This window comes from Lagenorhynchus albirostris, chromosome 1 (genome assembly GCF_949774975.1).
Source record: "Lagenorhynchus albirostris chromosome 1, mLagAlb1.1, whole genome shotgun sequence".
NCBI classification, from domain to species: Eukaryota; Metazoa; Chordata; class Mammalia; order Artiodactyla; family Delphinidae; genus Lagenorhynchus; species Lagenorhynchus albirostris.
Window position 1 is genome coordinate 179,039,649 of NC_083095.1, and position 19,472 is coordinate 179,059,120.

Consider the following 19,472-nt stretch of genomic DNA (forward strand, 5'->3'; position numbering starts at 1 on the left):
TCAGAGAAACGAAAAGCCTTGAGGCCAGGCATCCACAACGTCATTCTCATTATGCTTTGCCTCTCCCTGGGGGCCCCTGGGACCTTCCTGCGGTAGGGCCACGTCGGCCCAGCCCCACGGGCTACCGCGGGGAGTGTGCCCCGCTCTTCCTCCGGCTCGTACCAGCCCCGCCGAGGTCTTCCAGCCTTCCAGTCAGGCTACAGAACTCGTAGCTTCAGACGCCAGCTGCCTGTCGCTGTCACCCCTTGGGGTGAGGACCCCTAATGAAGCAGGGGAAGGGCCTCATTGCTCTCTTGTTTATCACAAGGTACTTTCCAGAATCCATTTCTGTTTCTGTTCAAAAACACCCCAAAGGCACTGTAAGCCTTCACTAACTTACGGTCACACGTGAACTGGTTTGTGCTCCACAGCAGACGACTTTACCAGAGGCCCTGGACAGAGAACGGGTGTTCATTCTCTTCCTGGAGTTTTGGCTTAGTAGTGTTCTGAGAGAATCTTCTAATAAGTGCCTCTTCCACATCCCCAAGGGCCACCTGCCTAAAGTGTCACCCTTTCCCTAACAGCCAAGCTGCCCGGCCGGCCCAGCGCTCTGTGGGGGGATGCGGGGACCCTGGGCTCTGAGCAGCAGGCCTGCCAGGGTGGGCGGCCCAGCCCAGCCCCGTGTGGGCCTCAGGCAGAGGCTCCTCCTTCAGGCCCAGGGCTCCCAGCGGCTTGCAGGCCACTTCCAGGGAGTCGCCCTGTAGCGGGCGAGCCAGCAGGCAACCTCCCCTGGACCTGGTTCTGACGTGGAGGCGTAAGGGGAACACCTGCAGGATAATAAACCATGCTGCTCATTCCTCCCTGAACCAGGAAGGTTTCCAACCCCCAAGGCAATGAGTTTCTGAGTGTGCTGTCCGCAGGAATCCACGGTTCCAGCTCCTTCATTTTAAGCCAGTGTCAATTCATCACACATGTAAATGCCTGTGTCCCGACAGATGCTAAAGAAATTCAGGGAAAATAATTACTTCTGGCAAACCAGTTGGAGGGGCTGGGAGGATCTGTGTTTCTCAAATAGATCAACTGCTAATGGTTTATTTTTCTCCCTGGGAATTCTCAACTTCCTCATTTTAAAGTAGGTGATAGATAACTAGACTTGTACGCACGGGGACATCCATGGCCACGAGCTAGATTTTCCGACATCAAATTTCAATTAAAAAAAAAAAGGAATGTAAATGAACATCAGTGTGCCCACAGGCTACTGAGTGATGGGCGGAGAAGGCAAAGGAGACTGGCTCTTTTGATTTCTCGGTGTTCCTGGTGCCTCAGACGAAGCGTATGGCTACGAGGAAAGACGCCCAGGAGGCTGTATCAGGAAAGGCTTGGGTTGAAAACATCACACCGGAGGCTCTGCAGCTCCCAACTGTCGGAGCAGAAGACAGAGGCCGGACAGGGCCTGACTTCCCACAGGGGCTGCCCCCTTCCCTCCTATCTGAGTTGGCATTTGGGAACTCTCTGCAGATGTGTTTAAACAGACACTAAAAGCTGTACACTGGGAGGAAAGGGCTACAGAGGACAAGCGGGATCCTGATCCTGAGGGCAACCTCTCCCTGACCCCGCCCCCAACACTACTTCCAGCCTTTGGTCCACAGGTGCCACCGCTGAGACTAGACAAGTTACACGGCAGAACTGGTGACCATGGCGACGCCGGCCGCCACACGTGTTCCCCGGGTTAAAGAGCTGTGAAGCGCTGGAGGGGCTCGTGATTCTGTGGGAAACCTCCTCGCTGGCTGAAGGGAGCCTCCGCCTGCGAGGGAGGCCTGGCCCTGCGCGGCCCTCGCAGCGACAAGGATGCTGCCCGGCCGTCCCCGCCCCGCCCCCGCCGAGCGAACGCTCCAGAAGGTTGGCGGGATTGCTGTGGGGGCAGGTTATGATCTATGCGTGGGGTTTTCGCTGAGAAAACCTAACTGGTGTGTATAACGATTCAACTTGGCATCTCGACCTCATTTACACTAAGCAGTCGAGTGCAGATTCACAGGCTCTCGGGAGACATCTAGTGGAAGGTAACTGGCAGGTAAGAGATGAGGCGGATAGAAAGACGCGTAGGAGGAGGGAAAGCCGGTGGACCCGCTGCGGCCGCGTCCGTGTGATCTAGACCCGCTCGGAGGCCTTCCTTCCCGGCGTCACCCACCTTACTCTTGGACGGGACACACTTGGCGATTTTGTCCCAGCGGTCAGAGGATCCCTTTGGGTACTGCTGTAATGCTAACTCCAGAAGCTTCTGTTGGCTCTGAGTCCAGGGCTCCTCCGTGGCTCGCGCTCGCTCTCTCTTCTGGCTCTCATCGTCGCTGGACTCGTGCTGTTCCGACATGTCGAAGTCCTTCTGCCTCTTTCCCCGGACCTTCTCCTCCGGCTCGGGCGGCCGGGTTGGCCTCCGCCTCCGAGGCCAGCTCTCCTCCGCGGCCTCCGGATCGGCCTCCTCCTCGCCGTCCTCCTCCTCCAGCTCCCCAGCCTGCTTGGCCTCCTCCCGCTGAGTGATGATGTCGTCCGGCAAGGTGGTGGCGGCCTTGGGGGGCCGGGAGTTCTGGGCTGTGGATCTGAGTTCGGAGAGTCTGACCATCCCTGTGAGAAAGGACACATGGAGGGGAAGGGCAAGGTCAGTTCCGGTTACAAGAGTCAGGACAGCTGCCTTCACCACAGCAGACAGTGCGCTGGGCATTTTGCATGTATTGTATACTTAATGTTCACACTATTCTATAAAGACAGCCATCGTGACCCCAACTGCACAGAGAAGGGAAGTCAGTCTCAGAAGCAGCAGAGGTGGGATCTGAACCCACTTCTGTCTGATTCCAAGCCTTTGTCCTTCCACCGCTCTGAGGACTTCGGGGGCCTCCCAGGGCCAGGTTGCGATCAGAGGATGAGATGGTCTCTTTGAGAGGGGATAAGCGGCTACTCTCGAGGTATGGAAAGATGTTCTTCAGAATCTAGGGTTGTTATTAGTTCCGCGAGCGCAAGTACAGTGAATCCGTCAGACCTCCCGCTGGGCTAACCCTGCACGGGGGACCGCCCCCCCCCCCCAGCCAAGCTGCTTCCTGTGCCACCGCGATGGCTCGCTTGACAGAAAAGCACACTCCTCCTGCCACCCACGGGTGTGTTCAGCCACGCCTTTCCCGCCCTGCTCACACATTCCCGACCCCTCCTGTGCTCTAGGAAGATCTGTCTGTGCCCCACCGCCTTTTCAGGAGCAGGTTTCTGGAGACTGTGTCGGAGGGGAGCGTCTTCCACAGAAGCACGTTGTGCGCTTGGGCCTCCACACGCAGACCAACAGCCGCGCTGGTAGGAGAGCAGTCTGGAAATGCCCTCCTCGCTGGAGACCGCAGAACCGCACGCCCCGTCCTCTCCAGGGGAGACGTTTCGAGATCTCAGGGTTTGCTGGTCCCTAGTAGGTTACATCGAGTGCAGGGACCTGTATTTAAGTGGAGTTGGAAGGTTTAGGAGGTATTTTCTTCTTGGTTCCGAGCAAAAAGTATGGGGACTTGAACAAAATTCCACTTAGTCTTGGAGGAAATGGATTTTTTTTTTTTAAAAAAATTATTTTTGGCTGCGTTGGGACTTCGTTGCTGCGCCGGCTTTCTCTAGTTGTGGAGAGCAGGGGCTGCTCTTCGTTGTGGTGCGCGGGCTTCTCACTGTGATGGCTTCTCGTTGCGGAGCACGGGGCTTCAGTAGTTATGGCATGTGGGCTCAGTAGTTGTGGTGCACGGGCTTAGTTGCTCCGTGGCATGTGGGATCTTCCCAGACCAGGGCTTGAACTCGTGTAACTGCTGCACCACCAGGGAAGTCCCTGGAGGAAATGGATTTTGAGAAACATAGATTCTTGGAGAAGCTGCTTGGCCTGTCCCGAAGGACGCTTTGTGTGTGTGGTGGCAATGGTGCACAGTGTGGGGAAATGGCGCAGACTGGCTTTCCCCTGCATGCCCCCCTCCCCCCAATACTAGAGAAGAACAAGGTTTTTACAGTTCTTCAAACTTATTAAGTACATCTTAGCACCACTGTGTGTGCAGGGCTGCATTGGCTTGTGGGTGCTTGTAATTCGATCCCTTTCACAGAGATGACCAGTAGAGTCCATTGGGCAAAACAAGTTATTATAAAAAGGGATTTATTTTGAAGGCATGGCTTTAGATTAATGGGATGGAGTGGGTGCTGACTCACCTGGGGAGCAGGTAACTGAATCCTTCAGTTGCTTGGCTTTGGTTGTCACCTGTTTCAAAATATAAAAGCAGAGAAAATCTGACTTTCCATATGTCTACTGTAGGTCAAGTGACCTCTTTCATAGAAGGTCCGTGTGAAGGAACAGAGTTTACTGAATCTTAGGCCTGGATGGACCCTCAGTCATCAGTTCAGTCCATTTTCTTAACCAACATGGAAACTGAAGCCCAGAGAGATTAAATGAATTACTCCAAAATATCCATCTAATCAAGTGGCAGAGTCAGAACAAGAATTCAGATCACCTGATTACAGCCCCATTATACAAGGCTGCCTGTGAAGATGTACTAGTTTCCAGAATCACTATACAAACACGTCGTGTTTTTTAGTTAGAATTTCCTGAAAGAGTATCTTTCTTCACTGGAGAATATTATACCATAGGGGTATTATGAACAATGGGGAAATTTACTCTTAAGCTAACGATGTTATAATACAAAAGTCTTTTCTTCGTATCCCAGAAAGAAACCCTAAGAGCACCAAGATTGACACTAGCAGAAGGACCTCTTGGTGGAGTAGTAGATGGACCCAAGACCCATGAGACATTTACATACACAAGTGTGGATCCACAGAAATAATGTTTTCTTTCTTCTGTATAAATGGTATTATATTGTACGTCTCACCCTTTAGCTTGCTTTTTTTAATTTAATGATGTATTGGAGGTCTAGATAGATTTCCCTTTTTAAAACTGAGATAAAATTTACATAGAGTGGAATGTACAGATTTTTAAATGTACATTTCAATGAGTTTTGACCAAAAAAACCCCATGCAACCTACATTCTAATCAAATTACAGAAAGTTCCTGTTATCCTAGAAAGTTCCCTGTGCCCCTAAATCCATCTCTACCCTGCCATAGACAACCACTGTTCTGATTTCTATTATATATAAACAGGAGATCAAAATTAATTAAAAAAAATTAAAGTTGGATAGTTAACTGCCCCAATGCACTTATTAAACAAGCCATCCCATCTCCATTTATTTAAAAGGTTAACTTTATTAAAATTATATTAAAATTACATTTCATTGTATACATGGAATACATACTTTGTATTCTATCCCCTTAATCCATGTAAATCCTTGAACAAACATTTTGCTGCTTTAATGAAATTTGAAAGGAAAACCTCAGAAAGCATGCTCTAACATCCTCAGAGCTCGGAGTTAGAGCTCATATTCAGTTTTGGTTCCACCTCTGATTAGCTGGGTAACCTTGAGCTATTTCCAATCCTCTCTCTCTCTCTCTCTCCCTCTCTCTCATGTATTACCCTCTGTAATATGTGGATAAAACTGCTAATACCTTTTGTCTGGTAGGGATGTTTTAAGTTTGAAATAAGCTCTTAGCATGCTACCTAGCAAATGGTAAAGGCTTATAATTACCTATTATAATTGATGTGGATCATTTGTTTTCCATTCATGCAAAAGGGCAGAATTAGAGAAAATATTTAAAGCTGCTTAGAAACACTCTTCAATTTTATTCCCTCTCTGTGGATGACCTTGCTTCGTATTTTATGGGAAAAAACTTGAAGTTATCCAACATGAGCTTCCCTGACTTCCAACTTTCCCAACTCAAATTTCTGATTGCACCGCCATATATCTTTCCCACATTTTATATAACCTACACATATCCTCTTGTACATTTTGAATCACCTCTGCATTACTTACAATACCTGATACAATCTAAATGCTATGTAAATAGTTGCTACTGTGAGGCAAATACGTGTTTCGCTTTTTACAACTTTCTGGATTCCCCCCCCCACCCCCCAAATATTTTCCATCCGAGGTTGGTTGAATTTGCAGGTGTGGTGCCGACCATACCGTGGGGCTTCCCTCTGTAACTGCCGTTAAGTGTCTTATTTAGACGTCTCCTAGCTCCTGAAACTAAACAACTCCCAACCTAAACTCATCAACTTCTCTGCTTTCCCCCCTTCCTTTTCCTAACAGTACTATCATCCCAGTCACGTAGGGGCAAAACCAAAGAACCAATTTTTGGACTTTTTTCTCCCTCCCCAACCAGCTGCCACGTTCTTCACAATATTGACCCCATGTGTTCCCGTCTCTCTCAGATCTCCACCACCTGTATTAGTCCTTCATTCTCTGACTGAATTAATATAACAGCCTTCTAACTGGTCTACAACTTACTTATTAGCAGTTCCCATGGAATAATATCCCCAAGGCAGAGTTCTGATCAGATACCTTTCATGGCTCATCAATGACCATACAACAAAGTGTTCAATTCTTAACCTGACACACAAGGAAATCCAGTCTGATCTATTTTCTTTCCTGTGTGCATCCTTCCTTTCAGCGAACTAAACAATTAATGCTCTCCAGATGGTCAGAAATTCTCTGCTCTGTACTCTTGGCCATTGTTAACATTTGTCTTAAATGATTTTCTTTTCTTCATCAAACCTCTCCTTAAATATCTATCCGTCCAGAGCCAAGTCATCCTTCGAGATACTTGCAAGTGTGACTTTCTTCTTGAAGACTTCCCAGATGCCCACCACCAGGACTACCAAGTCTGGTGACAATACCTCTCCTTTCTCAATTTCTACTGTATTTTTAAAGATTCTATATTTTTACATCATAATACAATAAAATTACCTTTTCCTCTTCTGTTGCACAGTTCTATGAATTTTAACACATTTATAGATTCATGTAACTATAGGATACACAACCTCCATATAGGATATGGAATAATTCTTTTTTTTCTCCTGCATCTTGTTATTTAACAAAATATTTTGGAGATTATTCCAGAATAGTACACAAAGACCTCCCTTGTTCTGTTTCTTAAGAAACAGCTTAACTGAGATACAATTCATATACTATACAATTCATCCACTTAAAGTGTATAATTCAGTGGTTTTTACTAAATTCAGATATGTGCAGCCATCATTGTGGCCAACTTGAGAACATTTTCATCACTTTGAAAAGAACCCCCATATCCTTTAGCTATCATTCTCCATCCTCCTTATCCCACCCCATCCCTCATCAAGCAATAAGCAACTACAAATCCCTGTCTCTACAGATTTCTCTGTTCTGGACTTCCATATGAATGGAATCATACAATATGTGGATTTTTGTGGCTGGCCTCTTTCACTTAGGGTAACGTTTTCCAGGTTCATCCAAGTTGTAGCATATATCAGTACTTTATTCCTTTTTATTGCAGAATAGTATTCCATTGTATGGATATACCACATTTTGTTTATCCATTTATCAGGTGATAAACATTCGTATTGCTTCCATCTTTTGGCTATTATAAATAATGCTGCTATAAACATTCGTGTATAAGTTTTTGTGTGGGCATATGTTTTCGTTTCTCTTGGGTATATACCTAGGAGTGGAACTGAGGAGTTATATGGTAGCCGTGTTTAACTTTTTGAGGAACTGTCGTACTGTTTTCCAATATGGCTGCAACATTTTACATTCACATCAGCAGTACATGAGTCTTCTGATTTCTTTACATCTTTCCTAAAACTTGTTATTACCCAACTTTTTGTATTATCCCACATCCTAGTGGATGTGAAGTGGTATCTTGTGGTTTTAATTTGCATTTCCCAAATGACTAGTGATACTGAACATTTTTTTTCATGTTTATTGGCTATTTGTATATCTTCTTTGGATAAATGTGTATTCAGATCCTTTGCTCATTTTTTATTTGGGTGATTTGTCTTTATCATTGAGTTGTAAGGGCTCTTTATATATTCTGGATACAAGTCCTTCATCAAATAAATGATTTGCAAATATTTTCTCCCATTCTGTGGGTTGTCTTTTCCCGCTTAGTGGTGTCCTGTGAAGCACAAAAGTTTTAAATTTTGATGACATACACATTTTTTTTATTTCTTTCTTTTTTTTTTTAGTTGCTTGGACTTTTGGTATCCTATCTAAGAATCCTTTTGCCAAATTCAAGGTCATGAAGATTTACCCTTCTGTTTTCTTCTAAGAGTTTTATAGTTTTAGCTCTTACATTTAGGGGAATATTGCAATCTTAACAATGTTAAATCTTCTGATCCATGAACAGGAGATATTTTTCCACTTATTTTGATCTTCTTCAATTTCTTTCAACAATGTTTTGTAGTTTTTAAAGTTTGTATTTTTTGTTAAATTTATTCCCAAGTATTTTATTCTTTTTGATGCTATTGTGAGTGCAATTATTTTCTTTATTTCATTTTCAGGTTGTTCATTGTAGGTATATAAAACTAAAACATTTTTGTATATTTATGTTTACTGCAATCTTGATGTACTAATTCCAGTAGTTTTTTAGTTAATTACTTAGTATTTTGTATACATAAAATCATGTCATTAGCAAATAGGGACAGTTTACTTCTTCCTTTTCAATCTTATTTCTTTTTCTCAGCTAACAGCCCTGGCTAGAACCTCATATAATGTTGAATAGAAGTGGTGAGAGCAGACATTATTGTCTTGTTCTTTATCGTAGCAGGAAAACATCCCCTCTTTCACCAATAAGCATGATATTAACTGTGGGTTTTTAGTAGATGTTCTTTATCAGGTTGAGGCACTTCCCTCTTATTCCTAATTTGGTGAGTGTTTCTATCATGGAAGGATGTTGGATTTGTTAAATGCTCCTATTGAGATGATCTTGTTTTTTAACTCTATTGATATGATTAATTTACATTAATTGATTTGCAGATATTGAATCAACTTTGCATTCTTGGGATAAAACCCACTTGATTAGGGTATATAATTATTTTAATAAGTTACTGGATTTGGTTCGCTGTATTTTGTTGAGAATTTTTGCATCCATATTCATATGAACTATTAGTATGTAGTTTTCTTCTCATGTCTTTGGTTTGGTATTAGAGTAATACTGGCTTCACAAAATGTGTTGGGAAGTATTCATCCTCTTCTATTTTGGGGAAGATTTGTGAAGTTTTGGTATTCATTCTTCTTTAAATGTTTGGTAGAGTTCAGCAGTGAAGCCATCTGAGCCTGGGCTTTTCTTTTTTCTTTTTTTTTTTTTTTTTTGCGGTACACGGGCCTCTCACTGTTGTGGCCTCTCCCGTTGCGTGGCACAGGCTCCGGACGCGCAGGCTCAGCGGCCATGGCTCACAGGCCCAGCCGCTCCGCGGCATGTGGGATCTTCCCAGACCGGGGCACGAACCCGCATCCCCTGCATCGGCAGGTGAACTCTCAACTACTGCGCCACCAGGGAAGCCCTGGGCTTTTCTTTTTGAATAGTTTTTTTTTTTTTAATTACTAATTCGATCTCTTCACTTGTTATAGGCCTATTTCGATTGTCTATTTCTTCTAAACTTGATTCAGTTTTAGTAGTTTATGTCTTTCTAGGAATTTGTTCATTTCATTTATATCTATTAGAAAAACAGGTATCTAACTTCTTGGCATACATTTGTTCACAGTATTCCTTTACAGTCCTTTTTATTTCTGTAAGGTTGGTAGTGATCTCCTTTTTCATTTCTGACTGTATTGAGTCCTTTTTCTTTTTTGTCAGCCTAGTTAAATGTCTGTCAATTTTATTGATATTTTCAAAGAATCAGCTTTTGGATTCATTGACTTTTCTCTATTTCTTTTCTAGTCTTATTTCATTCATTTCTGCTCTACTTTTTTATTTCCTTTCTTCTCCTTCCTTTAAGTTTAGGTTGTCATTTTCCCATTGTCTTAATGTGGAAGATTGAATTATTGGTTTGAGGCCTTCTTTCTTAATAAAGGCATTTACAGCTATAAATTTCCCTCTACGAATTACATTAGCTGAATTTCTTAAATTTTGGTGTGTTGTGTCTTCATTTTTCATTTGTCTTTAAGAATTTTTATTCCCCTTGGAATTTCTTCTTTGATTCATTTGTTGTTTAGGAGTCTGCGGTTTAATTTAGACATATTTGTTGATTTTCCCAATTTCTTCCCTGACACTGATTTCTAATCTCATTCCTTTGGGATCAGAGAATATATTTGTATTATTTCTGTCCTTTTAAACTTATTGAGGTTGTTTGATGGCCTAGCACATGGTCTATCTTGGAATATATTTCAGTTTACTTGAAGAATGTATATTCTGTTTTTGTTGGATGAGGTGTTATAGAGATGTCTGTTAGGTCTAGCTGGTTTATTATCATTCCATTTTTCCTTGTTAATCTTCTGTCTAGTTGTTTTATCCATTATTGAAAAGTGGAGGCATTGAGGTTTCCAACTCTTATTGTTGAATCATCTGTTTCTCTTTTCATCCATCTCAATTTTTGCTAAAAGTATTTTGGTGCTCTGTTATTAGATGCACATGATTTTCACTGTTATATTTTCCTGGACTGGCCTTTTAATTATTATAAAATGTTCCTCTTTATCTCTAGTAATTTTTTTGTTTTAAAGTCTACTTAATCTAATATTCATATAGCCACTCCAGCTTTCTTACAATTGCTATTTGCATGATTATCTTTTTTCTATCCTTTTACTTTCATTTTATTTCTATTTGTGAATCTAAAGTGTGTCTCCCGTAGACCACATAGAGATGAATCATGATTTTTTTTATCGTGTCGGATAATCTCTCTTTTGATTGGATTGTTTAATCCATTCACATTTAGTGTTGTTGATATAGTTGAATTTGATTTCTTTTAACTTTTAATGTCTTTTTTGTTCCTCTATTCCTCTATTATTGTTTTCTTTTGCATAAGTGAGTATTTTCTAATGTAGCATTTTAATTAATGATTTTTTTTTTTTTTTTTACTATATTGAGTTTTGTTTTTTTTAAGAGGTTGCTCTAGGGTTTACCATATACATCTTATGACAGTCAGCTTCAGATTTATACTACCTTAATTCCAGTGATATACAGAAATGTTACTTCAGTATAGCTCTATCCCTCGGCCCCCGACCCCAGCCCCAACCCCAACCATTTTTTGGCCATGCTGCGTGTCTTGTGGGATCTTAGGTCCCTGAGCAGGGATTGAACCCAGGCCCTCGGAAGTGAAAGCATGGAGTCCTAACCACTGGACTGCCAGGGAATTCCCTAGCGCTATTCCCTTTACCCCCATACTGTAGTATGGCCATTATACATATTGTATCTATTCATGTTACAAACTCAGTAATATTCTTATAATTACTACTTTACCATCTGTAATGGTTTACTCAGCCCCATACAGCTTTGCTCCCACCCACCTCCTTTGTGCTGTTATTGGCAAATATATTAGACAAATACTACCTTTCTATATGTTACAGGTCTGACAGTAACATATATCTATTATTTGATACAATTGCTTTCTAAATCAGTTAAGAAGAAAACATTTATTAATACTGTCTTTCATAATTACCTTATTACCTTCACTGGTGTTCTTTTTCATGTGGATTCAAATTACAATCTGGGGTCACTTGTTTTCAGATTGAAGAACTTCAGTTTTTGTTATCTTGAAAATGTTTTATTTTGCATTCATTTTGATAAATAGCTTTGCTGGATGTAGGATTTCTGGTTGGCAAGTTTTTCTTTGAGTACTCTGAATATGTTATTCCACTGTCCTGGCCTACGTGGTTTATGCTGAGAAGTAAGCTGTTAATCGTATTGGTGTGTGTGTGTGTGGGGGGGTTCCCTGTTAGTCACAAGTCACTTCTCGCTGCCTTCAAGGTTTTCTCCTTATTTTTTACTTTCAGCATTTTTATTATGATGCATCCTTTGTGGATATCTTTGAGCTTATCCGACTCAGAATTCAGCATGTTTCCTGATGTATATAGGTTAGCTTTTTTCAATGTATTTGGGAAATTTTCACCCACCATTCTTTGGATTTTTTTTCCCCTCCTTTCTCTCTCTCCTCTCCTAACTCCCATTATGTGTATGTTGGTGTGCTTAATGGTGTCTCATTTTTCTCTGAGGCTCTGTTCACTTCCTCTTTTGTTTTTCTCTCTGTTCTTCAGCTTGAATACTCTCTGTGGAGCATCTCTAGTGAATTTATTTATTTATCTCTGGCCGTGTTGGGTCTTTGTTGCTGTGTGCGGGCTTTCTCTGGCTGTGGTGAGCAGGGGCTACTCTTCATTGTGGTGTGCAGGCTTCTCTCGTTGCAGAGCACAGGCTCTAGGCATGCGGGCTTCAGTAGTTGTGGCACGCGGGATGTAGACCGCAGGCTCAGTAGTTGTGGCACACGGGCTTAGTTGCTCTGCGTCATGTGGGATCTTCCCGGACCAGGGCTTGAACCCTGCATTGTCCCCTGCATTGGCAGGCAGACTCTTAACCACTGTGCCACCAGGGAAGTCCTCTAGTGAATTTTTTTTTTTTTTTTTTTTGCGGTAAGTGGGCCTCTCACTGTTGTGGCCTCTCCCGTTGTGGAGCACAGGCTCCGGACGTGCAGGCTCAGCGGCCATGGCTCACGGGCCCAGCCGCTCCATGGCATGTGGGATCTTCCCGGATCGGGGCACGAACCCGTGTCCCCTGCATCGGCAGGCGGAGTCTCAACCACTGCGCCACCAGGGAAGCCCGAATTTTTAAAATTTCAATTATTGTACTTTTTAACTCCAGAATTTCCACTTGGTTCTTTTATTTCCTTTAAAATAATTTCTATCTCTTTATTGATATTATTTGTCTGATGCAACACTGTCATTATATCTTCCCTTGTTTCTTTCATCATCCTTTCCTTCAGTTCTGTGAACATATTTACAAGGGTTACTTTGAAGTCTTTTTCTGTGAAATCTGACATTTGGTCACTCCTATAGGGCAGCTTCTGTTGCCTTCTGTTTTTCTAATGTACGGGTCATATTTTCCTGTTTCTTTTCATGGCTCATTGTTTTTGTTCAAAACTGAACATTTAGATAATATATTGCAGCAATTCTGGTTAGTGATTTTTCTCTCGCCACACCCCTCCCCAAGTCAGGGTCTGTCGTTGTTATTTGCATGTTTGTTTAATGGATGGCTGGATTTAGCGAAGCCTATGCCCCTCTGCCCCCTACAGCATTAAGCCTCTGATGTCGCTCCTCAGGTACTGCAGGTATGGGTATCCCCAGTCATCTTGGGATGCTAGTGGTATCTGTAGGACTCTCTTCCTCTCTTTACCTAACCACACCCATTAATAAACTACATTAACTGCTGGCTGACGCTTTATTGTTTACAAAATGCCCCAGGGTATAAACTGCTCTACAGTCACATCAAATCAAATTGTGGCTTCTTTGAAGGAATGGTTTCTGAAGGCAATGTGTGATATTTATTCTGACTCCTGGAGGACTCCTCCTAGAGAAGGAGTTATTATCCATGAGTTGGTTTGAGAATCCATGGTTAGTTATTCCTTGTACTGACAGAGGATTCTGAATACAGTACATGTCTTCCTTAGCTTATGATGGAGTTACAGCCCAATAAAGTTTCAACAAGTTTCAGTGAGTTGAAAATGCTTACAATACACCTAGCCTACTGAACATCATAGCTTTTAGCCTAGCCTGCCTTAAACATGCTCAGAACACTTACATTAGCCTAAAACTTGACAAAGTCATATAACACAAAGCCTATTTTATAATAAAGTATTGAATATCTCACATAACTTACTGAATACTGTACAGAAAGTGGAAAAAAGGATGGTTGTAAGTGTGTCAGTTGTTCACCCTCATAATCGCTTGGCTGAGTGGGAGCTGCAGCTGCTGCCGCTGCCCAGCAGCACGAGGAGTATGCACTGCATACGACTAACCCAGGAAAAGACCAAAATTCAGAATTCAAAGTATGGTTTCTACTGAAGGTGTATTGCTTTCGCACCATCATAAAGTTGAAAAATAGTTAAGTTGAACCACTGTAAGTAGGGGACCATCTGCATATGTCACAATCTGGCCTATCCATACCACACAAAACAAATAGCTGCTATAATCTGAGTCTTTCAGATTCTCAGTTCTAAATAATAAAACGAATGGGATGTCACTATAGTCACCTTTGAGCCAAACTTTTCTCTCACTTAAAAAGGCAACTTAGAACCTATAAGAAAGAAGCAAAAAGCACAACTGGTCAACTTTCCAATTCTATGTAGTCCAAGATTTATTTTAATGTTCTATCCTCTTTGCCAAGTCCATATCTCCTGGTGCCATGAGATGGTTGTATAACAATGATAACTCTAAGTGATCCTTTTTTTCTTGAGAATTTCTCTTCTTTTCATTAGTTTCCATCTCAGGAGAAGGCATGTATATGGCAAAATAGTTCTGTTTTGGGGGCAAATTTGGCATCCTCAGCAGATCATTTATTATTCTAGGCAGATTAAGAAGTTTCCAAATAAGTGACAGTCTAATAATAAAGCTCACTGTCCAGGGTGTCTCTGAGTATGGCAGTATGCCACTTCAGGAAAGGAAAGTCATCCTTCAGTGAGCATTGGTCACCACCAATTCTATTTCTTTCCTATAGATCTAGATAACTTCAATTACATGGGTGTCAGTTTGCTTTTTTTTTTTAAAGGTATAATTGACAAATAAGATTGTAAGATATTTAAAGCGAACAACATGATGATATATGTATACATTTAAAAGGATTCCCCCTATTAAGTTAATTAACATATCGATCACCTCATATATTCACTTTTGTTGTTGAGAACATTTCAGTTCTCTCTTAGCAAACTTCAATTCTATAATACAGTGTTGTCAACTGTAGTCACTATGTTATACATTAGATCCTCAAACCTTATTCAACTTATAACTGAAAGTTTGTACCTTTTTACCAACCTCTCCCTATCTCCCCCATCTCCTAGTCCTGGCAACCACTTTTCTACAATTTTTCTATGAAGCTTTACTTTTTTTTGGCTGAATAATACTCCATTTTGTGTGTGTGTGTGTGTGTGTGTGTGTGTGTATAAACACATTTTCTGTATACATCCAGCAGTTGATGGACACTTAAGTTGTTTCCATACACTGGCTGTGGTGAATATTGTTGCTATGAAATTGGGAGTGCAGATATCTCTTGGAGATAATGATTTTGTTGCCTTTGGATATATACCCAGAAGTGGGATTACTGGATCATATAGTAGTACTATTTTTAATTTCTTGAGGAACCTTCATACTGTTTTCCATCGAGGCTGTACAAGTTTACGTTCCCACCAAAAGTCTACAAGGGTTTTTTCTCCACATCCTCACCAGCATGTTATCTCGTCCTTTTCATAACAGATATCCTAACAGGTTTGAGGTGATATCTCATTGTGGTTTTGATTTGCATTTCCTTGATGATTACTGATGTTGAACATCTTTTCATATACTTGGCCATTTATAGGTCTTCTTTGGAAAAAACGTCTATTTAGCTCTTTTGCCCATTTTAAAATTGAATTTTTTTTTTTTTGGTATTGTGTTGTGTGAGATCCTTATATATTTTGGATATTAACCCCTTATTGGATGTGTCCTTTGCAAGTGTTTTCTCCCATTCCATAGGTTTTCATTTTGTTGATGGTTCCCTCGCTGTGCAGAAGCTTTTTAGTTTGATGTAGTCCCACTTATTTTTGCTTTTGTTACCTTTGCTTTTGGTGTCAAATCCAAAAAAATCAACACCAAGACTAATGTCAAGGGGCTTACTCCCTGTATTTTCTGCTAGTTTTATGGTTTCAGGTCTCATGTTCAAGTCTTTAATCCATTTTGAGTTAGTTTTTGTATACAGTACAAGATAGAAGCCTGGTTTTATTCTTTTACGTGTGGCTGTCCAGTTTTCCCAACACCATTAATTGAAGAGACTATCCTTTTCTCATTGTATATTCTTGGCTTTGTCAAAAATTAGTTGCCTGTACTAGTAAAATAAACCAGTGGATTTATTTCTGGTCTCTCTATTCTGTTTTTAATGCCAGTACCATACTGTTTTGATTACTATCACTTTAAAAGTTGAAATCAGAAATGTGATCCCTCCAGGTTGTTCTTCCTTCTCAAGATTGCTTTGGCTATTTGGGATCTTTTGTGGTTCCATACACATTTTCAGACTGTTTATTTCAGTGAAAAATGCCATTCCAATTTTGAGAGCGTTTACACTGGATCTGTAGATTGCTTTGGGTGGTATGGACATTCTAACAATATTAAATTCTTCCAGTCATGAACACAAAATATCTTTCCATTTATTTGTGTCTCATTCAATTTCTTTCGTGAGTGTCTTGAGAGTTTTCAGTGTATAGATCATTCATCCTCTTGGTTAAATGTAAAACTAGCACTTTATTCTTTCTGATGCTATTGTAAATGGAATTAATTTCTCTTTTTGACAGTTTGTTGTTGGTGTACAGAGTTACAACTGATTTCTGTATACTGATCTTGTAGCTTACGATTTTACTGAAATAGTTCATTAATTCTAACAGTTTCGGTGGAGTCTTTAGGGTTCTCTATATGTAATATCATGTCATCTGCAAATAGAGATGACATTGGAGGTGACATATTCATCACCAAATTTATTTCTCTCTGATAGATCTAGATGACTTGGATAACATGGGTGCCAATTTAGTCATGAATGTTTAGTATTACTTCTCACCTATTCTATAATGAATTTTTCAGTTACTCATTCTGCTTTTATATCATGTGCAATTGTAGAAGGTATGGGCTCTGTCTGGCTTAATGGAGATTTATGACTTTTTTCTAGCCTCCTTTTGGGAGAAGACCTATAGGTCCATACAGACAAGACTTCTCTTCTTCCTCAGTATGTGAACAAATAATATTGTGGGCTACTGGCTTAGGTGGGCTTTTGGATAACACTACCCACATGGGTATTAACAGTTACATGGATTGTAGAATTGTAGGGAAATTTGTTTCATCATGTTCTGATTCCAAGCAGAAAATACTTTTATAATTCTTCTTCTTAATGTAGTTATACCTAAAGCTATCTTTAAAATTCTTATGAAATGGGGGCTCTATGAGCAAATCTGGGATATATAGGTTAGGGTGGAGTGAATGAAAGAAACCTAAAATAGGTTTCATTCCTTCCAGTGAAAACACTGATGAAAGTAACAGAAAATTAATTAACAAAATGAAAACTGTATTCCATAGGGTACAGTTAGGATCAGTGGATAGTTATATAGTGGCACATTTCTACTCAACATACAGAAGAGTTTTCCATTTTTCTGAGCTATATAAAGTGTATACTCATATTCCTGGCATCCTCAGATAACTCAGAAAATAAATGTTGGCTATTAGTGATAACCTCAAGTCATATTTTTCAAATTCTGGCTGACTTAATGATATTTTAAGTATTCTAATAATAAAAAGTATGTAACTGTGAAGTTCATTACAGTTGGACCCTGAGTAACACAGGTTTGAACTGAGCAGATCCACTTACGTGTTTTTTTTTTTCAATAAATATGTACTAAACTACTACACAATCCACCGCTGGTTGGATCTGAGGAGGCAGAACTATGGATACACAGTTGACTGTAAAGTTATATGTGGATTTTCAACTGTGCGGGGGACTGGTGCCCCTAACTGTCATGTTGTTCAGGGATCAACTGTATTTTCATTCAGTTGTATTTAATTTTGGCCAACTTTCTGTTGAATCTAGCACTCGTTATAACCAGGAGCTACTGTAGTTTTCAAATAAAAACGGCACTCTGTTACCTGAACATTAAATAAACCACCTGAAAAATGTTTCCAGCTGGTAGAGAGCAGTGCTGTTCATTCTTATTATTTCTCCAATGTCTTTAAATTTTTCTCTGGATCCTCTGTCTGGATAGAAAATACAAGAAATAATAATAGTGTACATCTTAATCATTGACAAAGAGGGCCTTCCATTAACTTCCTGATCACCTCTGTAAGTAATGTAGATGGCCAATTACTGGGAGAAAATACTTATGCCAACAGACAATAGTGTAGTTTTGCAGATATTTTTAGTCTATCAGCAAGATATTGCAACAAGCCAACATACATTCACCCACTTTCCTCTTTTTTAAATGGGTTACCCAAATTTTTAGCACAAGGAAGCAATTTTACATTGCATTAGCACATTAGCATCTGCTCAAGGGTCACCATCTATTGACTCGCTGCATCTCTAAGCTATACATAAGACAGAGTTAAGCAAATAATTCAGGGTAATAAAAGAAATCCCACCATAAAGTACGATGCTATCCCCAGACCACAGATTATACTGTGAGAAACCAGTTCCTTCATGAATAAAACATCCATGGTATTCAAAGTGAATATCATTGTAACTAGTAAATTAGATCTAGACTTTAAAGTGGATACTGTCCTCTTGGTAAGATACAGGGTTCTGATGAGTGAGTACAAATTACAAACTCAATATATTAGTAATATAGGACACTAAATAAGATCCAGGAGAAAACATATAAGAATGGTAAATGGGAGATATATATAGAAAAATTTTCATGCAATCTGCAAGTATGCTTTGCTTGAATGAATCACTGAGGAAATGAACAAGTGTTCAGTTAGAGCTTAACGAAATGCTGAATATTTCTGTGGTTCAAATATTCAAAGGAAAGCAACTGCTTTTGGAGCTCTCTGGAGTTCCAGCCCCATGGACTGGCCAGTGTCTTGGGACATGAAATACCTTGCTCTCAAATTTATCCTCCTTTGGCCCAGAACCTCAGAAAACCAAGAGATTTCACCTTGAAGATGATATTTGATCTAGGGCATGGCTGACAAAGAATAGTGCTGTCCTACACACAGGGTTAAGGTGTAAAAATCAAGTCTTTGCTGAACTAAGAGGACAGTGTGGCTTAAATAAGAGTCAAACAATCTGGGTTCTAGTTCCAGGCTGCCATTAACTAGCTCTGTGGCCTTGAACTTTTTTTTTTTTTTTTTTTGCGGTACGCGGGCCTCTCACTGTTGTGGCCTCTCCCGTTGCGGAGCACAGGCTCCGGACGCGCAGGCTCAGCGGCCATGACTCACGGGCCCAGCCGCCCCGCGGCATGTGGGATCTTCCCGGACCGGGGCACGAACCTGTGTCCCCTGCATCGGCAGGCGGACTCTCAACCACTGCGCCACCAGGGAAGCCCATGGCCTTGAACTTTTATTTCTTTCTAGAACGCACATCTGTAATAAGTGATTATTATAGTGATTTACAATTGTGTAATGGTTCATAATAACAAAGTATTTTCATGACGCTATCACATTTCACCTGCCAGATACCCCGTGAAATTCATATCACAGGCGAAGAAACTGAAGCTCAGAGTGACATGGGGACCTACAAAATCACACAGCCCATAAAATGGTAGCACAGGACACCAAAGCCAGGTTTTCTTTTAAATTCTGTTCTCTTTCCACTTTACTTCTTTATCCATAAAACAAAAGATTGCATTAATGGTTTCTTTTTAAATCAAATATTCTGTGATTCACTAGATGTGACATTATTTTAGTATTATTATTTTTTTGGCTGC

At 40.9% G+C, this 19,472-nt stretch overlaps 1 protein-coding gene across 3 annotated transcripts in view; it reads right to left on the reverse strand.

The window, feature by feature from the left end:
• DNAJC1 (DnaJ heat shock protein family (Hsp40) member C1) overlaps positions 1 to 19,472 on the reverse strand; it is a 366,483-nt gene that overhangs the window by 2,810 nt on the left and 344,201 nt on the right. For all 3 annotated transcript variants that reach the window (XM_060161504.1, XM_060161493.1, XM_060161484.1), the window contains exons 10-11: positions 4,186 to 4,234; positions 2,168 to 2,598 (exon numbers count right to left, since the gene is read on the reverse strand). In XM_060161504.1, coding sequence (XP_060017487.1) covers positions 2,168 to 2,598; positions 4,186 to 4,234 — 480 coding nt within the window. The remainder of the gene's footprint in view (positions 1 to 2,167; positions 2,599 to 4,185; positions 4,235 to 19,472) is intronic.